Below are 21,410 nucleotides of genomic sequence, written 5' to 3' on the forward strand. Positions count from 1 at the left end.
GAAATGATGAGTCAGTTATAGGCAATGAATGTGATGTGAAATTACAGGGGCTGGTTGTTTGAATATATGTATCAGGAAGATGTGATTATAGGCAGTTAAAGAAATGCAATACTCATTTTAAAAATTCACTGAAGACCGCAGTTTTATTCCAAGAGTATTTCCTCTTACTATGTATTTATTTATTTTTATATTTATTTATTTATTTATTTGGCCGCACTGTGCAGCATGCGGGAACTTAGTTCCCTGACCAGGCATCGAACCTGCGCCCCCTGCAGTGGAAGTGTGGAGTCTTAACCACTGGACCACCAGGGAAGTCCCCTTCTTACTATTTAAAGAGAAGGTTTCCTGAGAGAGTTTTGAGAGGCAAAAAGTAATTAAATACCCTTTATGTTAGGGAAATACATGTACAATAATCTTAACTCCCTTCTATACAAACGAGACCAGAGTTTAAGTCTAATAACTCTTCACATAAGTGTAAATGGGACTGATATTTTTTTGAAAGATAATGGGATAGAAAGACGTAGGCTGATGTAGTGGGATTGAAGTCTGAATGGTGCTGAGTTGGGTCAACAATGGGGAGTCATTCGGCCAAGACTAGGTATTTCTAAGACAGAAACAAAACAAGTCCACAAGAGATAGTACTGGCACCAACTATGTAGTGTTGTTTGGTAGCATGAGAATTATAGAAAGGAAAAAGGAAACAAAAATGACTGGAACTAAGTTTAAGATTGACTCGTGATGACTGGTGATGGAAGGTCTGCTTATCACTCCCAGTCAGCTCAGGGGTGAGCCTGGCTGGAAGCAAGAGGTGATTTGTTGAATATATGGACTTGCTGCCTTCTCAAATAACCTGAGCTATGAGGATTAACTAGAACTCCCATCGTTTCGATGTCTTTGCTTATTTCTTTGATAAAAATCTGATGTTTAACATGGAGGGGATTTCTTGACTACTCATCAAGCTCAACGCCATGGTTAGATAAGTGTACTCTCTGCTGCCTGGGCAACCATGAATAAGCCAAAGAACATCTCTGTATGGAATTAAAATCTCAGTCTTCCCTAGGACCTATTTAGACAGTGCATTCCTGGGAGGGTGGTATGTTCTATTCATCTTTATGTCCCCAGTATCTAGGACAATATTTAATATATTAAAAGGGTTTTAATAAATGACTACTGAGTAACTTGGACAAACCCATGTATCATCTGAAAAATTCTGGATTCTCTTTCATTGGATAAATTTAGACTAGACTGTAAGCTGAGGCTTCAATGAGTAATGAAAATGTCACCAATGGGGAACAAAGCTTAGATTATCAAGCCTGACCATGAAAGTAATACTGGTAAGAGCTATCATTTATTGATGAGTTGGAACTCTATAGATAATCTACTAAATTCTCAGGATAGATATAATTAGCTCTATTTTACTAGTGAGGAAACCCAAATTAAATGACTTGGCCAAGGTCAAACATCTACCAAGTGGCCAAGTAGGAATCAAACCCAGAAGCTCCCTGCTCTACAGCCTGCCCTCTCCTCTCTACATGGAACTTCCACGGCTTACCCCAGGGAGATGGCAACTGCTGTGGGCGCTTTGGTCTTCAAGCCAAGTTGATGGCCTTCTCTGGCTCTACTTGTCACCTTAGGGCTCATCTACTCCAGCACAGATATCTATATAGGCCATATATATCTTATAGAGGCCACAGATATCTTACTATATGTGTATCTGTTTCTAGTGCTCTACCCAAGCACAGATATTCTAAAATTAAAAATTCTATGTTAAAGGTGATTTAAGCTCAATCAAGTTCACAACTAATAATGCATTTTCCCCACTACTTCTCTTTCCCATTTTGGGCAGTTTAACAAGACTACCAGGTCTATGAGATTCCCCAGAATACCCAGCACAGTGTTTTCACAGAATGGGCATTGATTGGTTATTGACTAATTGGCTACTGACCCCTTTTCTTTACATTTGAAGTTCAAAAAAATTTTTAAATGCAAAGTGGTATCTTAGTGGGGCTAAGAAAAGAGAGAGAAGGATGGCTCCTTTAGGCTGGCAGGAAGTTCAGTGTTTATTTTGAAAGCAGAGGTAGAAATATTTACTTTCAATAGTTTTTTTTCTTTAAATGGGATATATAGTTCAAAAGTTAAAAAGTAAAACTCTTTTTTAATATAAAGGTAAATTATAGGTTTTTATATTGATTAACTTATTGAAAAAATACATTATTATAAATCTTATCGTCATATATTATGAATATTTTAAAGTAAAAAGCAACAGAAATCCAGAAATGCTTGTTACGATAATAATGATTAGCATGGGTTTTCATTCTAAAATAAAATATATACTAAGACTATTGATAGTTTTAGTATCTCTGGGCAATAACATTACATTTTACAAATCTTTTAACATCTAGAGAAAACAGATTATTTTTTTCAGTGTTAGGTTGAAAAGAGTATTTTTAGAAATTCTTAAAAATACCATGCATTAATGTGCACTGTAATTATTACTTCCTCTTCATGTATTTTTGAATATTCTGATTTTTGCCAATAAACACAAGTCACTTGTGTATATACAAAGTACTATACATTAAAAGCATTTTACATTGTTGCCTTTTTTCTATTTTCTATCTTTTAAAAGTATACAACATTTTTTTCTTTCTAAAAGAAATTATTCTTATTTTTCTTCGAGGAGAAAAAACCTACAATACAAATCCGGTTCTAAAAATGCAGTCCTTTAGACCTTCAAAAGTCTCAGGGTTAATGGGAGAGACAATGCCAAAGGGAGAAAATGAGACTCAGATGTGAGTAGGGAGGGCCTCTGGCTGTGCTCTGGGGCTCAGGGTTCCATCTGCAGGGGAGATGTGAAAGTCATGTGCCTTCAAATTACTCGTGAAGAGACATTAATCCTGTAGAAGAAAACTCGACAAAGTACATCTCCCCTGCAGCCTAGAAGTCCAGCACAAAAATCTATTTTTGTTTCAACACAAAATTAAAAAGAAAAATCCTCTCTGTTATAGCTAGAGGTGGACAAACTTTACCTTCCACCAACAGACAAGAGTTAGGAAGGACTATTTCTAGAGTATGGAAGATGTAGTTTCCATATGAGGGTGGTTAATCATTTAGACTCTCACTGCTTGTATACTTTGCACTTACTCTGATTTTAATCATTTACCTGGCCACGCCCTACCTGCCTTTCTGAAATTCAACGTTTGAGTAACGTGATAACTGGGAATGGTGGATATGGCAGACTGCATTTTCCAAAGATGGCAGCAATAATAACTCCAGCTCACATTTCTTCTTCAATATGACCTTGCCACCACTCCCCCACTGAAAGGCAGAGCTAATTCCTCTTCCCTTGAATCTGAGCTGACCTGATGACTTGCCTGGAACTTAACAGAACGTGGTGGAAGCGAGGCTGGGTGCCTTCTAAAGCTGGGTCAGATAAGGCCATGCAACTTTTACCTGGTTCTCTCGGGGCACTTGCTCTGGGACAAGCCAGCCGCCATGTAAGAAGTTTGACAACTCTGAGGCCACCATGTTGAAGAGGCCATATGTCGGTGCTTTGGTGGACAGCCCCGGCTGAGCCCAGCTGCTAATAAGCCTAGCCTCTGAGCCATCCTCACCAAGACACCAGATATGTAAACAAGCCACCTCGGACCCTCCAGAGCAGCCCATTTGTCAGCTGAATAACACTGACTGACCTGAGTCGCTCTTGCCTAAGGGCAAGAAATCACATTAAGTAGTTTACAGGCAATTCTTGGTAACACATAAACTTGCTATTTCCTACAGGAAACGTGGTATTGACTGATGGTAAGCTTGCCCCACGACCTGAGTATCACAGTCTTCTTCACGCCCTCATGGCTGCCCTCGATCTGAGGGATTTCACCTGCCTGGGGGAAGCCTCCTTTTTCAGGGCACATTCCTCAGCCTGTGTTCTCCATCCCAACCTCAAGGGTTTCCTCCTTGCCTTTTCTGCATAATCCTTGACCTGCTGCACCATTGATTATGCCCTACTCTATCACTTACTGACTTTTTCTCCTATATAGGCAAACTTTCCCTTTCTTTTGGCTCCTTCCTCATGGCATAAAAGATTGCTCAGGTATTTCCCATAAATTAAAAAATCACTCCCTTGATATTCTTATTTTCCAATTCTACTCACTCAAGCTTTCAGCCTCCACAATCATTTTCCCTCAAGTGACTACCTTATCATACCTCTTCTTCACAGCGAGACTCTTGAGGTTGTGGTTTATTCTCATGGTCCCCACCACAGTCAGTCAGCTAAAATGCCTCCTTTCACTATGTTACTAACCACTTGTGAGCTGACACTCCCTTTTCTAGGCTGCCGGGCTACATCTTCTCTTTCCCCATCTCACAGACATTTCTTTTCAGTGTTTTTCTAATGTCTCTTCGTGTTGGGTTTCTCGGGCTCTATTCCCAGCCTCCTTCCCTTCTGTTTCCATTCTGCACATTCTTCCTTTGTAATCTTACTCCTTTCTAGTTTTCATTTCTTCTTATGAGCTAATAATTACTGAATCTATATCTCCAATATGAGCTTGACACATAGTAGGTGCTCTACAGAATGAAATCTCCTATTAGAGGGCATCAGCACAGAGTGTAACTAAATACCTAGTTCTAGCTTTAAGGCTGGGTGTGGCATGAGATTACTCAATATGGAATTTTGCTTAGAGACAAAAAATTAGAAACCATTATTTGGGAGATCAGGAAAATTGTAAAGTGAAGAATTTAAGAACAAACAAATGGTTGGCAAAATTCTTTATGTAACCATGGTACTCATAAAATAATTAGTCTTTCTTCATGATGGAACCCTCTATATATTTCAGTTATCCTGAACTGTGAGCCATGATATAGATTAAGTGTTGGTAAACCATGACCCATAGGCCAAATGTGGCCCATCATCTGGTTTAATTAATTAATTAATTTATTTATTTATTTTTATTGGGGTATATAGTTGTTTTACAATGTTGTGTTAGTTTCTACTGTGAAGTAGAGTTCCCTGTGCTATACAGCAGGTTCTCATTAGTTATCTATTTGATACATATTAGTATATATACTGTCAATCCCAATCTCCCAATTCATCCCACCACCACCCCCATCTGTTTTTATAAATATAGTTTTATTGGACCACATATACATCCATTCACTTACACATTGTCTATGGCTGCTTTCCTGCTACAAAGGCAAAGCTGAGCCACTGCAACAAAGACTGGACGGCCCACAAAGCCTAAAATATTTACTTTCTGGCCATTTATAGAAAAAGTGTGCCAGCCTTGATTAGAGATCAATACCTTTTCCACTGTTAACGTATCCCTTTAAAACAGTAACTTGTATAAGTTGTAGTTTCTACGAGTAAGGATAAATCATGGCTGTGGGAAACATGCCCCACCCCAATCCAGGTATGAATGCAGGCAGGTTATATGGTAACAAAGAACAAGTTTTTTCTGAGACTTAATTGAAAGAAATATGTTGATATTATTAAATGTATCAACTAAGTGTCTTAAATAATCAAAGGCAGAAAATTATTGGGATATTTGGTAATACCTAGTCTCCTAAGGTGACTAAGTAGGCAGTAAGTAGGTATTGGAGCTTTTAGAAAAACAATAAAAGCATACATAAATAAAATCATGGCTCAAGCCACTGAGGTCTTGCCTTGTCTGCAGGTGTTAACCTGGCCCAGGGCTTGTCTGCCCGGCGATCATAGTCAGGTGAATCGGTGACTTCTACATACTCATTAAACCGCAGGATCCTTCGAGCTTGCAGCTCTGCCACTGTGGGTCTCAGGCTGAGCTGCAGGAGGATAGGGATGAGTTCAGTAAACCATTTACAGCCTCATGGTGGCACGTTTTCTATAGAGTACTTCAAAGTTATGGTTACATAAGGTCACTTTCAGATATTTAAAAAAAAAAAAAAAAAAAGGCAGCAGCATCTTGGGAGTTTCTAATGAGAACTAGAAAGCAGTGTGCCCTAATTTTGCAACTATAAAAATCACCATTGTTAGATAGGTCACAGTCTTTAGCAACCATTTGCATTATGCTATTTTCCCCACCTTGCCTGGCATTGTGATAAAGGTGCCTGTCATCTCTGACACGGGGGACAGACACAATAGTAATCCAGATAGGGGATGGCTGGTTTGAAGATTGAATTATCAAGACAAAAGCCCTACAACTTGTAGAAATGAGAATAAAAATCTCTGTTCCTACTATATTAAACCTGCATATTCAGAAATGCACAAAGTTACAACAAAGGAATGGTCCAGTGAAGGGTGTGCCTATGGCAGTCTTCCGTGAGAGTCTAAGGACACAGGTCCAGATCTGACATTTACCCTTGGCCAGAAAAGCCGATATGCAGCAATGAGGAGGGGGGACGCACTGGAAAACTGCACTTCAGTGAGGCCACAACTGCTTAAACCCAGCTGCAACCTTAAGACACTTCTAATAACTTGGAGTCCCCCTGTGGTTTTTGTCAAATTCAAATTTATGGTTATATTTAATCTACCCTGCCCTGTGTGTATTTGTTTTCCTCTCATGGTCCTTTCTCAAGCCCAAGAACAGACAGAGATTGTCCTGAGAGACTAAAGAAACTTGGCCCCTGGTTGAACAGGCATGATCTACTGTCCGCTATTAAGTTTCATGCTTTTGTGGCCTTTCTCAGTTGGGAGGTGTCACAGTATTGTCAGACAGGTAGACCCAGGCCTATGTTTTACCCATCGGGTCCATTTTCAGTATTTTTCTCTCCATACATATACTCTATATACAGCCAGACTATCCATGGTTTAAGTGGTCCTCTTTGGAGGCATTCCTTATTTGCATGGGTTCAATTTTTGGAAAAATTAAGCACTCTCACAAAACAAACAAACAAACAAGCAAAAACTGATGTTTCTGTGGTCAAAAATCTCCCCTTTCCTTGGTTTCCTCTTGAGTAAAACCAGAGGCTGAACTGTCAATGCTCTAACATTCAAGGCATTCAAGGATTCTTAGGACTGGGTCTACACCCTGAGCCTACTTGACAAGGGATATGGCAACGGCAGCTCCTTCTATCTTCATAAAGCCCTGGTAGGTGATGGACAAAGGGAGGAAAAATCTAAGTGGTTCTGTTACACTCTCAGTTACTGTCCTATCTATACTGCTAGCTTCTTACTGCCTCTCTAGGGCAGGTAGGGTTAAGAAGGTAGAGAAACCCTTGCTTCTGGGGACTTCCCAAAATGCAAGTGACCAATGGTCACAGAGGTCAGAAATTCTCCATCTAGTCTTGCCCTTCAGGGCTGTGCCAGTTACGGGGTAGCTATTAGTGCTATGGAATATTTTGCACCTATGGCAGGGAGCTCTGTGCGGTACAGGCTAGTGGCGGTAGGGCAGCTCTGTTGTCTCCCAGAAGGACCCAACTGGATTAAGAAAAGACTATATGTATGACAGGGGTGAGCTGGAGCAAGGAGGAGGGATTACCGCTTATCTGTAGCTGGTAACTTAATGGCCATTGAATTGCTAGAAGAGCCATCTCAAGAAATTCAGTTTATAGTGTCTTTTTTAACTTGATTATTGTTTGATATTGGCGATCTTTGAGGAAAAAAAGAGATGAATTAAGGCTATTTTTCCCTAAAAATCAAAACCAAAACCTCTCAAAATACAGTCTCCAACATTTCCATGGGAATGGAGTGCTGCTTCTTTCTGCCTTGGAATGTTTTGGCTGTGAACTCCCCAGCCAGCCCAAATAAATGTGGGTCAGATCACACTCTTTGCTGCAGATGTCATATTTTACTCATCCTGCCTTATCCAGCTGTGAACGGTATATCTGAAGAATTACTGAGCAAGGTGTTTTTTTTTTTTTTCCCATAAAATTAAATGCTTTTTAGTGTTTAAAATAGCATTTACACAGAAGCAGCTCTATTAACTATCTGGACGACGCTCCAGCTCCATACAGTATCTACAGGGCAGACGTGTGCAGGCCAGCGACGCCGGACGGGAGCAGCGCGCGTGCGTGCGTGGGCGGGCGGCCACCCCAGGACCGCGGGGAGGGGCGAGCTGGCCACGCCCTCTGCCCCAGACCCCACCCCTGCAGCAGCTGTGTGCATCTGTGGCCCTCGCCCTCAGGGTCACCTTCCCTCTCCTGCCATCTCCCCCTCACTGTCCTCCCGCACACCTTCAGACACACCGTGTGTCCCTGCGGGGTGGGGGGAAACTCATGAAACTCTGCTCCAGTGGCTGGGAGTGGGGGACAGCTGACTTGGCCGCCACCCCGTGGAGCACACAGGCCAGGCAATAAATAAATAAATTAGATCCCTACCCTGGGCAGCCACAGAGAGGCCTCGGGGCTAGGACCCTACCCCCGAGAGGGCCCCCCACCCCGGCCTGGGCAGGATGGGGGGTGGGGCCTGGGAACCGGGTGAAGAGGGGGGCCCAGGCCTAGCGGCCACCTCTCAGCTCAACCTGAGGCCCTGTGCACAGCACTGTGGGCGAGTGCGGGTCCCTGAGGCACACGCCAACGGGGGGCAGGTCAGACCTGCCTGAGCACAGGGAGATGGAGGCCCCCCACCAGGGTCTTGAGCAAGGTGTTTATAATGAAATATAAACTCTGATAGTGCTTAATTTTTCCAAAGATTATTATTATTTTAACGCTTACCGAAAAAAGCGAGGGCCCTGGTATCAGATTTATATTTTCATAAATGGGTAGAAACAATGGTCTGAGTTTTGGAGGTAAGCCATTTGTCAATTTGGGTAGCACTGCAGCAGGCAAGCTGGATGATCAAGTTCACTTAGTAAATTACTCACCCAGCTCAGAATCTTTAGTAATAACAAAGTATTTATTCAGTGTTTCCAAAACTGCATGGAAACAGTGAGCATTTTTACAAACTATACATTGAAATGTTAATAATGGTTATCTCTGAATGGGAGACGTCTGCATGATTTTCTAGTCTTTTTTGTTCCTTCTGGCGTTTAAAAAAAATTTCACACAGATTATATGTTATTTTCATAATTGGCAAATGCAATTTAAAACTTTTGACTGTCGACTTTTCAAAATTAGCATATTATGCATTAATATAAACATAATTCATATTGTAAACATTACACTGATTTTAATGTCTGTGATTAGTCAGTAGACTAATAGGAATAATTATTCCTAAATATCAGATTTACATGTAAAGCACGGATTTGCATTTTAAAAATGAAGTATATCTCAAAATACACATGCTCAGTAACCATCATAATTTCATCACCTTTCTGCTGAGTCTGCGTTTAAGTTCCATTTTTGCTTCTTGCTCCTCTTCTTCATTCTTTTCTGTTTATTAATTGGGGGGAAAGGGGAGGAAAGGCATGAAGACTTAGTTACTATAAAAGATTATACAATCAGAAAAGTAGCTCAGGCCACAGTTATTTGACTTCACGGATATTGATCAAACACTCCACCAACATCTTTAAAAAGTTATCGAAAGATTCTGCAGAAGAATCAATCATTAATTTACAAATATATTATTTTTTTCCTTATAGGATTGGTTTATTTACTAATTGTCAAACTTTTTGCTTCCTGACTTCTTGTTCTATTCTGAAAAAACCACAAGAGTGCCCATACTCCAGTGAAAGCCTCTCATTGCTGATCATCTCATAGGCTTTTATAAGCACAATTTATCAGAATTCAGATAAAAACTTACTACTGAATCTGGCCTTTGTGTGAAAATCTGAATCACATCAAAAGAACAAATTAAAACCACCTGATGCATGTCTGAGTTGCTGATTTCCATTCAAATCCAAGCAAAATACTTGATTTGTCTGCTTTGGTTTACACAGAAGCAGAATGTAATCATTTCTTTGGACTTTGCTTTCAAACCAGAATGTTCTGAATGGGGTTATGGTGTATGGTTGATGGAGATGATTTATTTTCTTGTGATGCTAACTTTCCAAAGTCTTCTCTTTCTCTAGTGCTTCACCAAGTAGTACAATTTAAAGGCCAACTCAAATGAACGTGGTCCAACAGATGGAATTAAGAAAAAAATGTCCAGAATTTTAAAAGAAATAAACACTGCTCAGGATTTAATGGTTGCTATTTGATGAACTTCTCTCTGTTGGTTCCTGTAGCTCATACTTTGTTTGATAAGTGAGCATAGATTCTTGGATACCAATGCTTACGAAAGAATATCTTTTAGGAAGTGCTGTTATGAATTCTACTGAAGGAAAATCACACTGTATAAAGGCTCACCCAAAAGGCTGAAAAAGAAAAGTCTCCTCTGTAACAGATAGATTTACTTTTAAAATTCAAACAGACTTCTTAGCACTAAGATTGTTTTTATTGTGAATACAGTATCAGTATTCAATATTTGCAACATCTGTATTTGCTAGCTGAACATGCTAAATTCTCTATTAATTTTCCTTATCTGGACAGGGAAAAGTTTTGACATTCTTCTGAAATACTAATTTTAATTTATAAGAAAGAGGATGATCAGTCTGGTTATTTAGACAAAGAATGAACGTAAACTGAAATTACCCTGCAAGACAAGAAATAACTAGTTAGTATGCTTTCATTAAGTGCCTGTGAGTGTCAAACAAAATTTGATTATAATTCAGATTTCTTCCTCTGAAAATACTGTAGGTTTTTCTAATTGCTTCAAAAAATATATTGCAATATATCCTTTGATAGCCTTAAAACACATCCTTAGGGTCAAATAATTACTTTATTATTATTATTTTTTAAAGGAAGTGGGGAGACTCAGAATGCAGGCAGACATCTGCTGCTCTCTTTTCTTTTTTTAAAAAAATAATTAATTAATTAATTTTATTTATTTGGCTGCACTGGGTCTTTGCTGCTGTGTGCAGGCTTTCTCTAGTTGCGGTGAGCGGGGGCTACTCTTGGTTGTAGTGCGCAGGCTTCTCATTGCGGTCGCTTCTCTTGTTGCAGAGCACGGGCTCTAGGCACGCGGGCTTCAGTAGTTGTGGCACGCAGGCTCAGTAGTTGTGGTTCACGGGCTCTAGAGCGCAGGCTCAGTAGTTGTGGTGCACGGGCTTAGTTGCTCCAAGGCATGTGGAATCTTCCCGGACCAGGGCTTGAACCCATGTCCCCTGCATTGGCAGGCAGATTCTTAACCACTGCGCCACCAGGGAAGTCCCAAATAATTACTTCATATGAGTTGGATAAGGCATGTGGATTGTAAATTATATATAATAGACAAACACCAAACTTGTGGTTCATGTGATTCAAACTAGGACTTTACAAGGTCAGGCCTTTGATGATATTAATAAAAAGAAAAATATAATTATTAAAACATTTCAGTTATTCTTCCTATATAATGATTATGCTACATTTTCAAAGGTACTTTCCAAAGACAAAATACTGGATATCTAATATGACTCAAAGCTAACAAATGCTCCAATTTTCAAGAAATACACAAAACATAATTTCCTGGAAGAGAATATTAGATAATTTTGCTTTATGAAGCATACTGCACATCTAGGTGTCAGCCAGTGATATTTAAAAAAAAGAAGGGCCAACTGTAAATAAACAGGATTTTACCAATTGGGAATTCTTCTCTAACATCAGGAACTGACTTCCTTAGATTTCCCATATTCGAAATTATGCCTCTAAAGAAGTTAGAGGAAGAGGGTGAGAGGTGGAGGAAGGCCAACGTGACTGATCCTAGGAATCTTATTAAATAGTCATTGTTAAATCTTTTACTAAGAGTCAAGGTTAAACCTTAAACTTGGTTTTAAAAAATTCACCAAGGGAATTCCCTGGCGGCCCAATGGTTAGGACTCCGTGCTTTCACTGCTGAGGGCCTGGGTTTGATTCCTGGTGGGGGAACTAAGATCCCACAAGCCATGCAGTACGAACAAAACAAAACAAAAATTCACTGAGTTGTTGGAACTTTAAAAAAAAATTATTAGAGGGCTACTTATAAAGTAGGATGAAAGCACGTCTGGTCACTTTAAACAGACTGGAGGGATACTCATGAAGGAAGTGACTGGCTCACTGACAAATCTCACCCTCAGTAACTCCTCAGAGCAGAGAGGGGCGGGTATCAGAACAGCCACGGAAAGCGTTTGCCATAAGCATACAAACGATACACGTAGTTTAACAGCAGTGGGCACTACAAGAAACCTGCCTGCCAAGTGCTGCCCAGAGCCTTTCACGGATGATGCGAAAAGGAGAAGAAAGAAAAGCACCAAAGTACCAACAACTGGAGTATTATATTCTTCAGTCACCAACTCAGATAAGATGGATTAAAAATAGCCAAACATTTTTTTGTGGGATTGTTTCACTTTTTGTGTTTTATATGTTTCCATATGGGTGTTAGTAAGAAATGAAAATACATTTATAAACCTACTTTGAAATACATCCAAAAAATAATATGGCTCCATGGATGGACAGATATGTGATAAAGTTAGATGTTAATGGTAGAATAAAGATAGTAGGTATATGGGTATTACTGTAAAATTATTTCAGCTTTTCTGTATGCTTAAAAAATTACATAACAAAACACTGGGGAAAAATACATGCAGAACTCAATGGCTTAATACATGTTTTCTCCATGACGATTTAGCTGGAATTATGGTCCTAGCTAAATAGTATAAGAGGATCTGAATATTTTATCCCTACCCTGTAGAAGATGTTCCACGAACATCTCTTTTCCTGATAAGCAAAAGTTGATCCTGCAAGCACCAAAACTTGCTTTCTATTTTAACAGTATTAAGAAACTAGTTCTAAAATCTAACTTAATATATATGTTTTTTAAAAAACCCTAGGTGCACTAAAATAGGAAAGAGATCAAATTAGGTGTGATACTGGGAAAGATACTAAGAAATGAAATTTGTCCTGTGGTCTCCAATTAAAGCTATCAGCATTGACTGCCATTTGATTCATGTTTATTAAACTAGTGACAGGCTTGGATTTGAGAACTGCTGAATGTTTTATGCTGTGAATTAGTTTCCTAATCTGTCAAGAAAAGATGACCTCGTTAAATAAGTGTCCTTAAAAATCACACCACATCACACACAGACTTTTCTTCAAATAGACAATCATATTGCTTCTGAACAAAAGATGGAGATAAAACAAACAAACAAGAGTAATCTATGTGGAAGAACCCAGAAGCAAAGAGGAACTGAATAAAGTGTTGTCAGCTCTGGCCATCCAGTTCCCTGGGACTGCTCAGCAGAATGTTTTGGGTGACCTCCACCAGTTCTCTTTTCTGCTTCCCTTGGCCATACATTATGTCAGGAGATCATAAGCCAGTTATCAGCTTCTCCAGACTGGAAACATGTCTTTTGTTTCCAGCATAAGCACATTTAGACAAACTAAGAAGGAAGTAAAAAAAGGCTGGAGTCAAATCTGAAGTTGACTTTGGCGTTTCACTACTCTTTCCCCAACCTCCAGGAAAATGGAGTATAAAAGCCAACACAGCACTTAAGATCAATGTGCGATAAATTTCTAATCTATGAAACAGTTCCTCAAATAACCAAACAGCAATGTGGTTTGGCTCTGTCTGTCTCCCAGGAGCAGGAAAGAATTACCCAGAATTCGCTCTTTCTTTTTTTCTAGGTATTGCATCAGGCAACCAATAAGATACACTCTCTGTGTTTTAGGAGCTTATGGACTGCGTTTGAGCTTATCTACAATTTAATTCACAAATATTTTCCAGGAACCTATTATTAAAAACCATGAGCCTTTCTGGTTTGGTTTTGTTGTCAAAATGAGATGCTGCTTTCATTCTTCCTCAGAAAGCTAAACACAGTTTTGGTTTTTTTTTTCGTATCTAGCCATGACTTTTCCCATCTCCAAACTGGCTCTTCTACACACTGATGGTCACTTAAGTCCTTCTTCTTTGGGTTCCATGCCAGTTATGCTCACAAACGGCCAGAAAAAACCTTGCAAGGAAAGAACCCCACAGACTGGCAGTTCATCCCACTGTTCAGTCTTCATTGTCCGGTTGTCTTAGTAATAGCAACTGCAGTATAAATATGCTGTTAAAATCTTTCTTTCCTTCAGGAAAGAAAACAACTCATTTGGAGAATGGGGATCACCCAGACAGGCCAACTTGACCCTAAATGCCTGGTTGAAAAAGATTTCCCGCACGCCAGCGGCTCATTACTATTATAGTACTCTCTGGAGTTTTGCCCATCCCTGCTCTTTGATAGTTCATACAATAAAAAGCTCTTTTGAAACTGGGTTAATAATATATAAAACTACAGCTAGGGGCTTCCCTGGTGGCGCAGTGGTTGGGAGTCCGCCTGCCAGTGCAGGGGACACGGGTTCGTGCCCCGGTCCGGGAAAATCCCACATGCCGCGGAGTGGCTGGGCCCGTGAGCCACAACTACTGAGCCTGCGCGTCTGGAGCCTGTGCTCCGCAACAAGAGAGGCCACGATAGTGAGAGGCCCGCGCACCGCCATGAAGAGTGGCCCCCGCTTGCCGCAACTAGAGAAAGCCCTCGCACAGAAACGAAGACCCAACACAGCCATAAAAATAAATAAATTAATTAATTAATTTAAACAAAACAAAACAAAAAAAACAAACTACAGCTAGGCTCAATTTAAAAATATCCATTATTTAACTCACTGTGGTTAGTAACCACATCGATCCACTACAGCACAACAAACCACTTCTACTCATTTTATAGCTTCAACATATGAACTCCAATAATGTAAATACGACCAGACCAATGAGTAAAATGTAAAGTCCAAGAAAATAGAGGGGGAAAGAGAATGGGAAAATGAAGTAGGAAAATGAATGGAGAACTCCTTAAGTGCTGAGAAATTATAAATAACTCTAGAGGGAAACAGAGTTATCGTAACAAAGGAAAATGAAATGGATTGAAAAATTCCTTTTCCCATAATTCTGTTTTAAATGGAGTCATTTGTTAAACCTGGCAACAAACTATTATTAATAATAATATAGGAATGTTTGATTTATTTCCTTGCGGATTTTTTGGTCTTTTCTTTCACATTTAGTTGCAAGCAGACTAGAGCATTTTCTTCTATTTAATATTTGGGTGAAAGAATACATGGAATAAATTTCATCTTTCTTAAAAACAACTGTCACAACCATGACGCTGCTCTGGGGTATATCAGGCTCAAAGCCATAAAATGAAACACAAACTTCAAGAAATTATTTTAAAAATGATATAAATAATTATATAAAAATGTGATCTAAATGGGCCATTTCAGTCATTCGTGAATACATATATTAAGGTTCCCTGCTGACAAATGGATTGTCTCTAGAGGGAGCTTGTTCATGGTTACACGAGGAATTCGCTGTGTAGTACAGGATACTCACGCTTCAGGATATTTCTTTGCTCTAATTCTTCAGTTGTGGGCCTCTGGCTAAGTCTCCTGTGATGAAAAAACAGATATACCGCCGGTTACAAACAAGGCCGCCTTAATGGGAGACGCAAAATAAAACAACAAGCAAAGCTGTATTTTTTCGTGTTTTGAGAAACAAAAATCCATTTTTAAGCCTACAAAATAAAAGCCTCCTTTCCACTCGTTTGGAGACTAGAGATTGTGGCTGAGACTGCTAACTACCCCCCACCACCCATCCTCCCTTCTTCCTTTTAGAAACAGAACCCCCAGAGTTTTAGCTGAACACCCAGCTATAGATTTCTGCCTCCCTCCAGGCAAGGTGCAGCCGTGTGACTGAGTTCTTGCAATGGGATGTGAGCAGAAGCGGTGTGTGTAATGTCTGCTTTTTTACCCTTAAAGTGACTGGGTGTGTATTCCCTTCTCTCTCTTTCCTTCTTCCGCAGGCTAGAACTTAAACATGGTCATGTGAGCCAGCTCAGATCATGCAGATGAGGATATCCACGGAGATGGAAGAGCAACAAGACAGAAGGAACCTGGGCGCCTATCTGACTGCCTGGAGCTGTGTTCCCCACCCATGCTGGACAGCCCACCAAACCCTGCACTGCGATGTGAAAAAGAAGCAAACACGTGGAAGTGGCTTGTTTGGACCATTGCACTTTTTGGTCTCTGTTAGAGCAGCTTAGCCTGTACCCTAATTAACATACAGATAATTAGAATCTAAAAAAAGGCTCAAGGGTTCATACCAATTCATGAGATGATCAATTTATACTGCACAGTGTTTTCAGGAAAATATTACTTTTGGGATCTCAAATAAATTTACAATGTATATAAAGTTATCTTGAGATATACAGGCCATTTCCATCAACCTTCAAGAAAAGCCAGGCTCATTTGGGATTAGTACCTGATCATTTGTACACAAGAGCTCAATGTCTTATTGACCCATTATAATTTTGTTCTTGGTCTTGTTTACATTATTAATTTGGTGTTAATCACAGACAAAAACTTCCTCTGGTTGTATTGATAAGACTGAATTTGTGCAAATTAAACTAATATACATGAAAGGCAATCTTAATACGAGATACTATAATTCTAAATGTTTATGGCTGTGACAGAAATGGTATGAAGAATTAAAATCAATGATATTATGAATAGCTCACTAAAAAGTTTAACATTTAATCTTCATCAGCGCTACCTTGAAATTCACTTAATAAGTGAGCCCACAAAAAAACCCAGTGAACATCTATGCCAGCCAGATTTTGTGCCATTCATATATCTTATACTATATATCTGTACGATATCATCCCCCAAAGACATCATCCTTCTTTTGTTTATGGAGTTTCCTTTCTCTGGAATGCCCTCCTCTCTTTCTTCACCTACTGAAATCTTTTAAGTTATTAAAGGCTCCTGGTTCTTTGTCCCTCTACAGCAGTTCTACATAAATTATACATCGATTAAAGCACTTATCATTATTATAAAGATAATAATCACAGCTCTCATTAGTTCATCCTTTGAAGTGCCAGTCACTGTGCTGGGTGCTTAGCTTACATTATCTTGAATCCTTGAAACAATTCAGCAAGGTAGCAGCCAGTTCCCATTTTACAGATAAGAAAACCAGAGATTAATTCCCTTGCCTGCGAGAAAACACTACTGAACGATAGAGCCAGGACTCATACCTGGTTCTCTTGACCTAGATGTTTGTGCTTTTTACATGATCCCCATCACTCAGTATAAATTTTGCCTCTTTCACTAGACGTGGAGTTCTCTAGGGCAGGAACTCTAAGTGGTTTACCTTTGAATGACAGGGACTAGGTGTGCTGGGTTTGTAGAAAAACAATTCTGTAAAATTTATATACTTATAAAACTAAAAACCCTACCCTGATAAGATTTTTATAGATAGGGACTACATGTGTGTTTCTAGAGGCTCTCAAACTTTTGGGGGTTGGAGTGGAATTTTACAAAAACAGAAGAAGTGCTGCTCTGGTTGGCTACTTAGACCTACGATGAAGGAGTCCCCTCCCACCTCACCCCAAAAACACACCCACTTCCCTAGCTCTCCCCAGGAAGCCTGAGTATCCTCTCCAAGAAATCCTAATGCAGAGCTAGAAAACCACCGCTCTACGGTTATTTCATGGTGTCAACTTCTCACAATGTTCTTCATCAGTCCCCTGTTTTTGAGTGTTTTGGGTTTGTTTTAATTTGTCACTGCTCTAAATACCCTTCAAATAAACATCTTTGGAAAACACAGGGTTTTTTCCCTTTTAGATTATTTCCTTCTTGTATAACCTCCCAAATGGAATTACCATGTAAAGAAATACTGCTTTAGAATTCTTGTATTATTAAGTTGTTCTTCAGAAATATTGAACAAGAGCCAAGTATATGTGTCCTATTTCCTCATAAAGTTGCCGACATTGGGTTTAATTTATAAAAGTGTTTTGCTAATTTACGAGGTAATACTTTAAATTAATAAAAAATATTTAATGTTCTTAAGTGCTCGCTAGGATCTAGGCGCTAACATACCTTCAGCGTACCATCTCATTTAATCCGCACAAGCCCCAGCTTGGCCCCACCTACAAAACAGACAGTGGCTTCTGGACCCCTCACATGCCTACCCTGCAGGTACACCACAGTCACAGAAATCTTCCACTTCCAAGCAAGGGGAGGACTTTTCTCCCACCTCCAAATCTTGTTCTGGTGTTCCAGGCTGTTCCCTTCTCCCAATTTATGCAACCTATTTTTTACGCAGAGTGAGGGAAGTTAGCAAAACAACTAATACTTAAATAAGCTTAAACTGATCATAAAAAGGAGAGCTTCAGCACTTGCTTCTATTAAAACTGCCAGTTACACGGACTTCCAATGCCACGAGTGGCATAAGTAGAAATCCTACAATGGCGGAGGCAGGAAGTGCGGTCAGATGACCATTTATTTGAAGTGAAAAGGGGGAAGTTTCGATATGGGGGCTATGGCTACCTGACTAGGATGGAACTGGCCGTTGAAGCTACTTAATATTTCTGTAGTCTCGTAGCCCCCAGGGCAGAAGCTGATGGCAGTCATAGGAATGCTATAGGGAGTCCATGAATCAAACCAGGAGTTGGGCAAACTATGGCCCGCAGGCCAACTCTGGCCTGCTGCCTGTTTTGGTGAAGAATGTTTTCTTGGAATGTAGGCGTGCTCATCGGTTTATGTATTGTTTATGGCTGCTTTCATGCTACAAGAGCACAGTCAAGCAGCTGCAGTAGGGACTGTCTGGCCAACAAAGCCTAAGAGATTTACTAACTGGTCCTTTATAGAAAAAGTCTGTCCCCACTTGGATTGGGCTTTGGCAACCTCAAAGCTACTGGCTAGCTGGACCAAAAAGGAGCTTCTTTGAGCGATTCACCATCCAAGACCAACTTTAGAAGACCAGATAGGCCAGGCGTGCCCTTCCATGAGGGAGTCACAGTGATCTCAGTTAGGGAGGGAACTGTAGGAAGGAGAAAAGTAAGCATTAGTCAGTGCTGTCCCCAGATTTCAGCAGTTACCTGACGAGCTCAGTTCCAATTTGCTGTCGGATTTCCTGCCTCTCTTCTTCAGAGGTACGCTGCAAGATGTTTTTGTCCTCTAATTCCTTCTTAGACGGTCTGTTGCCAAGTTTGATAGCAAGAGTATCCCTTCGTTGTATTTTACTTGCCAAAGCACCTGAGGATTAGAAGAGGCAGAAATGCAGAGAAAGGATTTTAGCAAGTGGCACTCAGGTTACACGTGGGCAAGGATTTTAAATAGAGTCCAGACCAAATTCTTTATTCACATGCAACGGTAGAATCTTAATTAACCTGAAGAAAAAAAAGTTTCAAGTTGGATGTAGTTCGTTTTGAAAAACTGAAGAACTGTTTTTTTGTTTTGTTTTGGTTTTTTTGTTTGTTTTTTGAACATCTTTATTGGAGTATAATTGCTTTAAAATGGTGTGAAGAATTGTTTTTTAAAATATTCTGAAAAATGTTGGGAAACCCTGAAAAAACCAGCAAGTATCACCTCATCTTTTGGACAGTGACATTTGAAGTTTATTCTGCTGAGACGGCATACCATGGAAACTACTGATTGCATTATGCCTCTTCTTTCTTTTCTTTTTCAAGTCTTAAACACTTAGCCCCTTTGCTTATCCTGTAGAGTAAATCCTCTTCTTCCCTTTTCCTCCCCCCACTCAGAAAACCACACTGACAAAAGTCTACCTGTGATACCAATGTTTTAATCCTAAATTACCCAGGAATCCCTGATATCTCACAGAGGATAGTAAATACCAATGAATGATAATGATTTTTGTTATTTTTTATTTTATTGTTGTTTGATGATGATTTTTTTATTGTTCAGTACAAACTAGAAGGAATTTGACAATGCTGTTTAATCATGAATATATTAATAACTTTTCATAATCTGTAAATTCAATTCCGTACTGAATCGCTCCCAAGTCATCCTTCTCAGAAGATTATTAAAAAAACAGCATTTTTCCAGTTCCCTAAGTTATATATAAATGGTTGGCTTTATCCACTTTACTATCATTCCTTCTTAGAAGGCATACCACCTTTCTTATCATGGATGAGTGACTGTTTTTAATTCTTAAAAGGTATTAGTCATTCTTGACTCATTCCCCCTTTTAAACCACAGTATAAAAGTGAGTGAAATTCTCAAACATCCCCCATGAGTAATCCAGCAAATCCTGCATTGACGCTCTTTATTCAAGAACGGTCCCAAGGGGCTTCCCTGGTGGCGCAGTGGTTGAGAATCCGCCTGCCAATGCGGGGGACACGGGTTCGAGCCCTGGTCTGGGAAGATCCCACATGCCGCAGAGCAACTGGGCCCGTGAGCCACAACTGCTGAGCCTGCGCTTCTGGAGCCTGTGCTCCGCAACAAGAGAGGCCACAATAGTGAGAGGCCCGCGCAACGCAATGAGGAGTGGCCCCCGCTCGCCGCAACTGGAGAAAGCCCTCGCACAGAAATGAAGACCCAACACAGCCAAAAATAAATAAATAAATAAATAAAAATTTAAAAAAAAAAAAAAAAAAGAGAAAGGTCTCAGTGTGGAAGCGCCATCTTTGATCAATCTGAGAAAGGCCTCTGTTGTTTGACTTTTTGGACAAATTCAAATATGCATACTGGCCTCATAGACTGACTCCCCCACCACCCTGCCCCGTGGAATCATCTTCCAGAAAGGCCTCTCATCTAAAGCTAAACCTTAGAAGATACACATTTCTAATCTGAGAAATGCACATGAGGGGAAAGAAAACATCAGGTGTCTGGCTCCTAATGAGGCTTTTGCTCTTTACAGACTACAGCTGCTTCTGTCCACCCCAGACTTCCCTCCCTACCTCTTGAAAAGAGCCTTACTTTCTCCACTGCCATCCTCGTCCTCATCCTCTTCATCGTCATCGTCATCGGTGTACAAGATAGGCCCATCAGAGTCAGAGTCATTGGCCTGGTATTCCCTCTGGCCTTCGTCCTCTGAGGCACTGAAGGATTCTGAAGATTCTCCCATCAGCCCAGGAGTCAGGAGCTGAGGCGCTGCCTCCCCCAGCTCGTCTTTGGTTGTGAAACTGTGAAAGACACAGAAACATGGGGGAGGCGTGAAGCTCAGAGCAACCCTCGTGGATGATGCCAGCACATGAGCGAGAACTCTAGTTTCATGAACATCCTTCAGGCTGGTGAAAGGAGAAAGCAGACACGGACCAGCTAACGTCACTGAAATGGGGCAACAATACTGCATTCCTTAACTCCCAAGGCTTTAGAGTCTTCATCTGTAAAATGAAAAGGACTGACGAGGTGGTGACTGATATATTTAGTACATGAATATTGTAAAACTATGTTCTGAAAATTTATTTTTCCCTAGCAGTAGGAGGTTCTGTGGAAAGAACAATGGGCTAGAAGTTCTTGGAGATTTGATTTTGCCTCCACTTTTTCTTGGACCTGTAACTCCTGCTTATCTTTCATGTCTAGCTTAAAGCCTCAGCTCCCTGAGGACTCTTTCATTGGCCATCAGACTAGTTCCTTGCCCTCTCTCCCTGCTCCCACGGTGCCCACCGCACTGGAGCACTTAGTACACTGCATCTCAGTCTGCCTCCCCAGCCCCCCAAAGTTCCTTGACAAGCAGAACTCATATC

The 21,410-nt window shown here is 40.3% G+C and overlaps 1 protein-coding gene across 4 annotated transcripts in view; it reads right to left on the reverse strand.

Moving 5' to 3' along the window:
• The window catches only part of PHACTR2 (phosphatase and actin regulator 2), a 196,752-nt gene that overhangs the window by 19,982 nt on the left and 155,360 nt on the right, over positions 1-21,410 (reverse strand). For all 4 annotated transcript variants that reach the window (XM_059941077.1, XM_059941075.1, XM_059941076.1 and 1 more), the window contains 5 exons: positions 20,641-20,846; positions 18,801-18,957; positions 15,257-15,312; positions 9,218-9,279; positions 5,656-5,793 (listed from right to left, as the gene is read on the reverse strand). In XM_059941077.1, coding sequence (XP_059797060.1) covers positions 5,656-5,793; positions 9,218-9,279; positions 15,257-15,312; positions 18,801-18,957; positions 20,641-20,846 — 619 coding nt within the window. The remainder of the gene's footprint in view (positions 1-5,655; positions 5,794-9,217; positions 9,280-15,256; positions 15,313-18,800; positions 18,958-20,640; positions 20,847-21,410) is intronic.

The sequence above is a fragment of the Balaenoptera ricei genome, chromosome 12 (genome assembly GCF_028023285.1).
Source record: "Balaenoptera ricei isolate mBalRic1 chromosome 12, mBalRic1.hap2, whole genome shotgun sequence".
NCBI classification, from domain to species: Eukaryota; Metazoa; Chordata; class Mammalia; order Artiodactyla; family Balaenopteridae; genus Balaenoptera; species Balaenoptera ricei.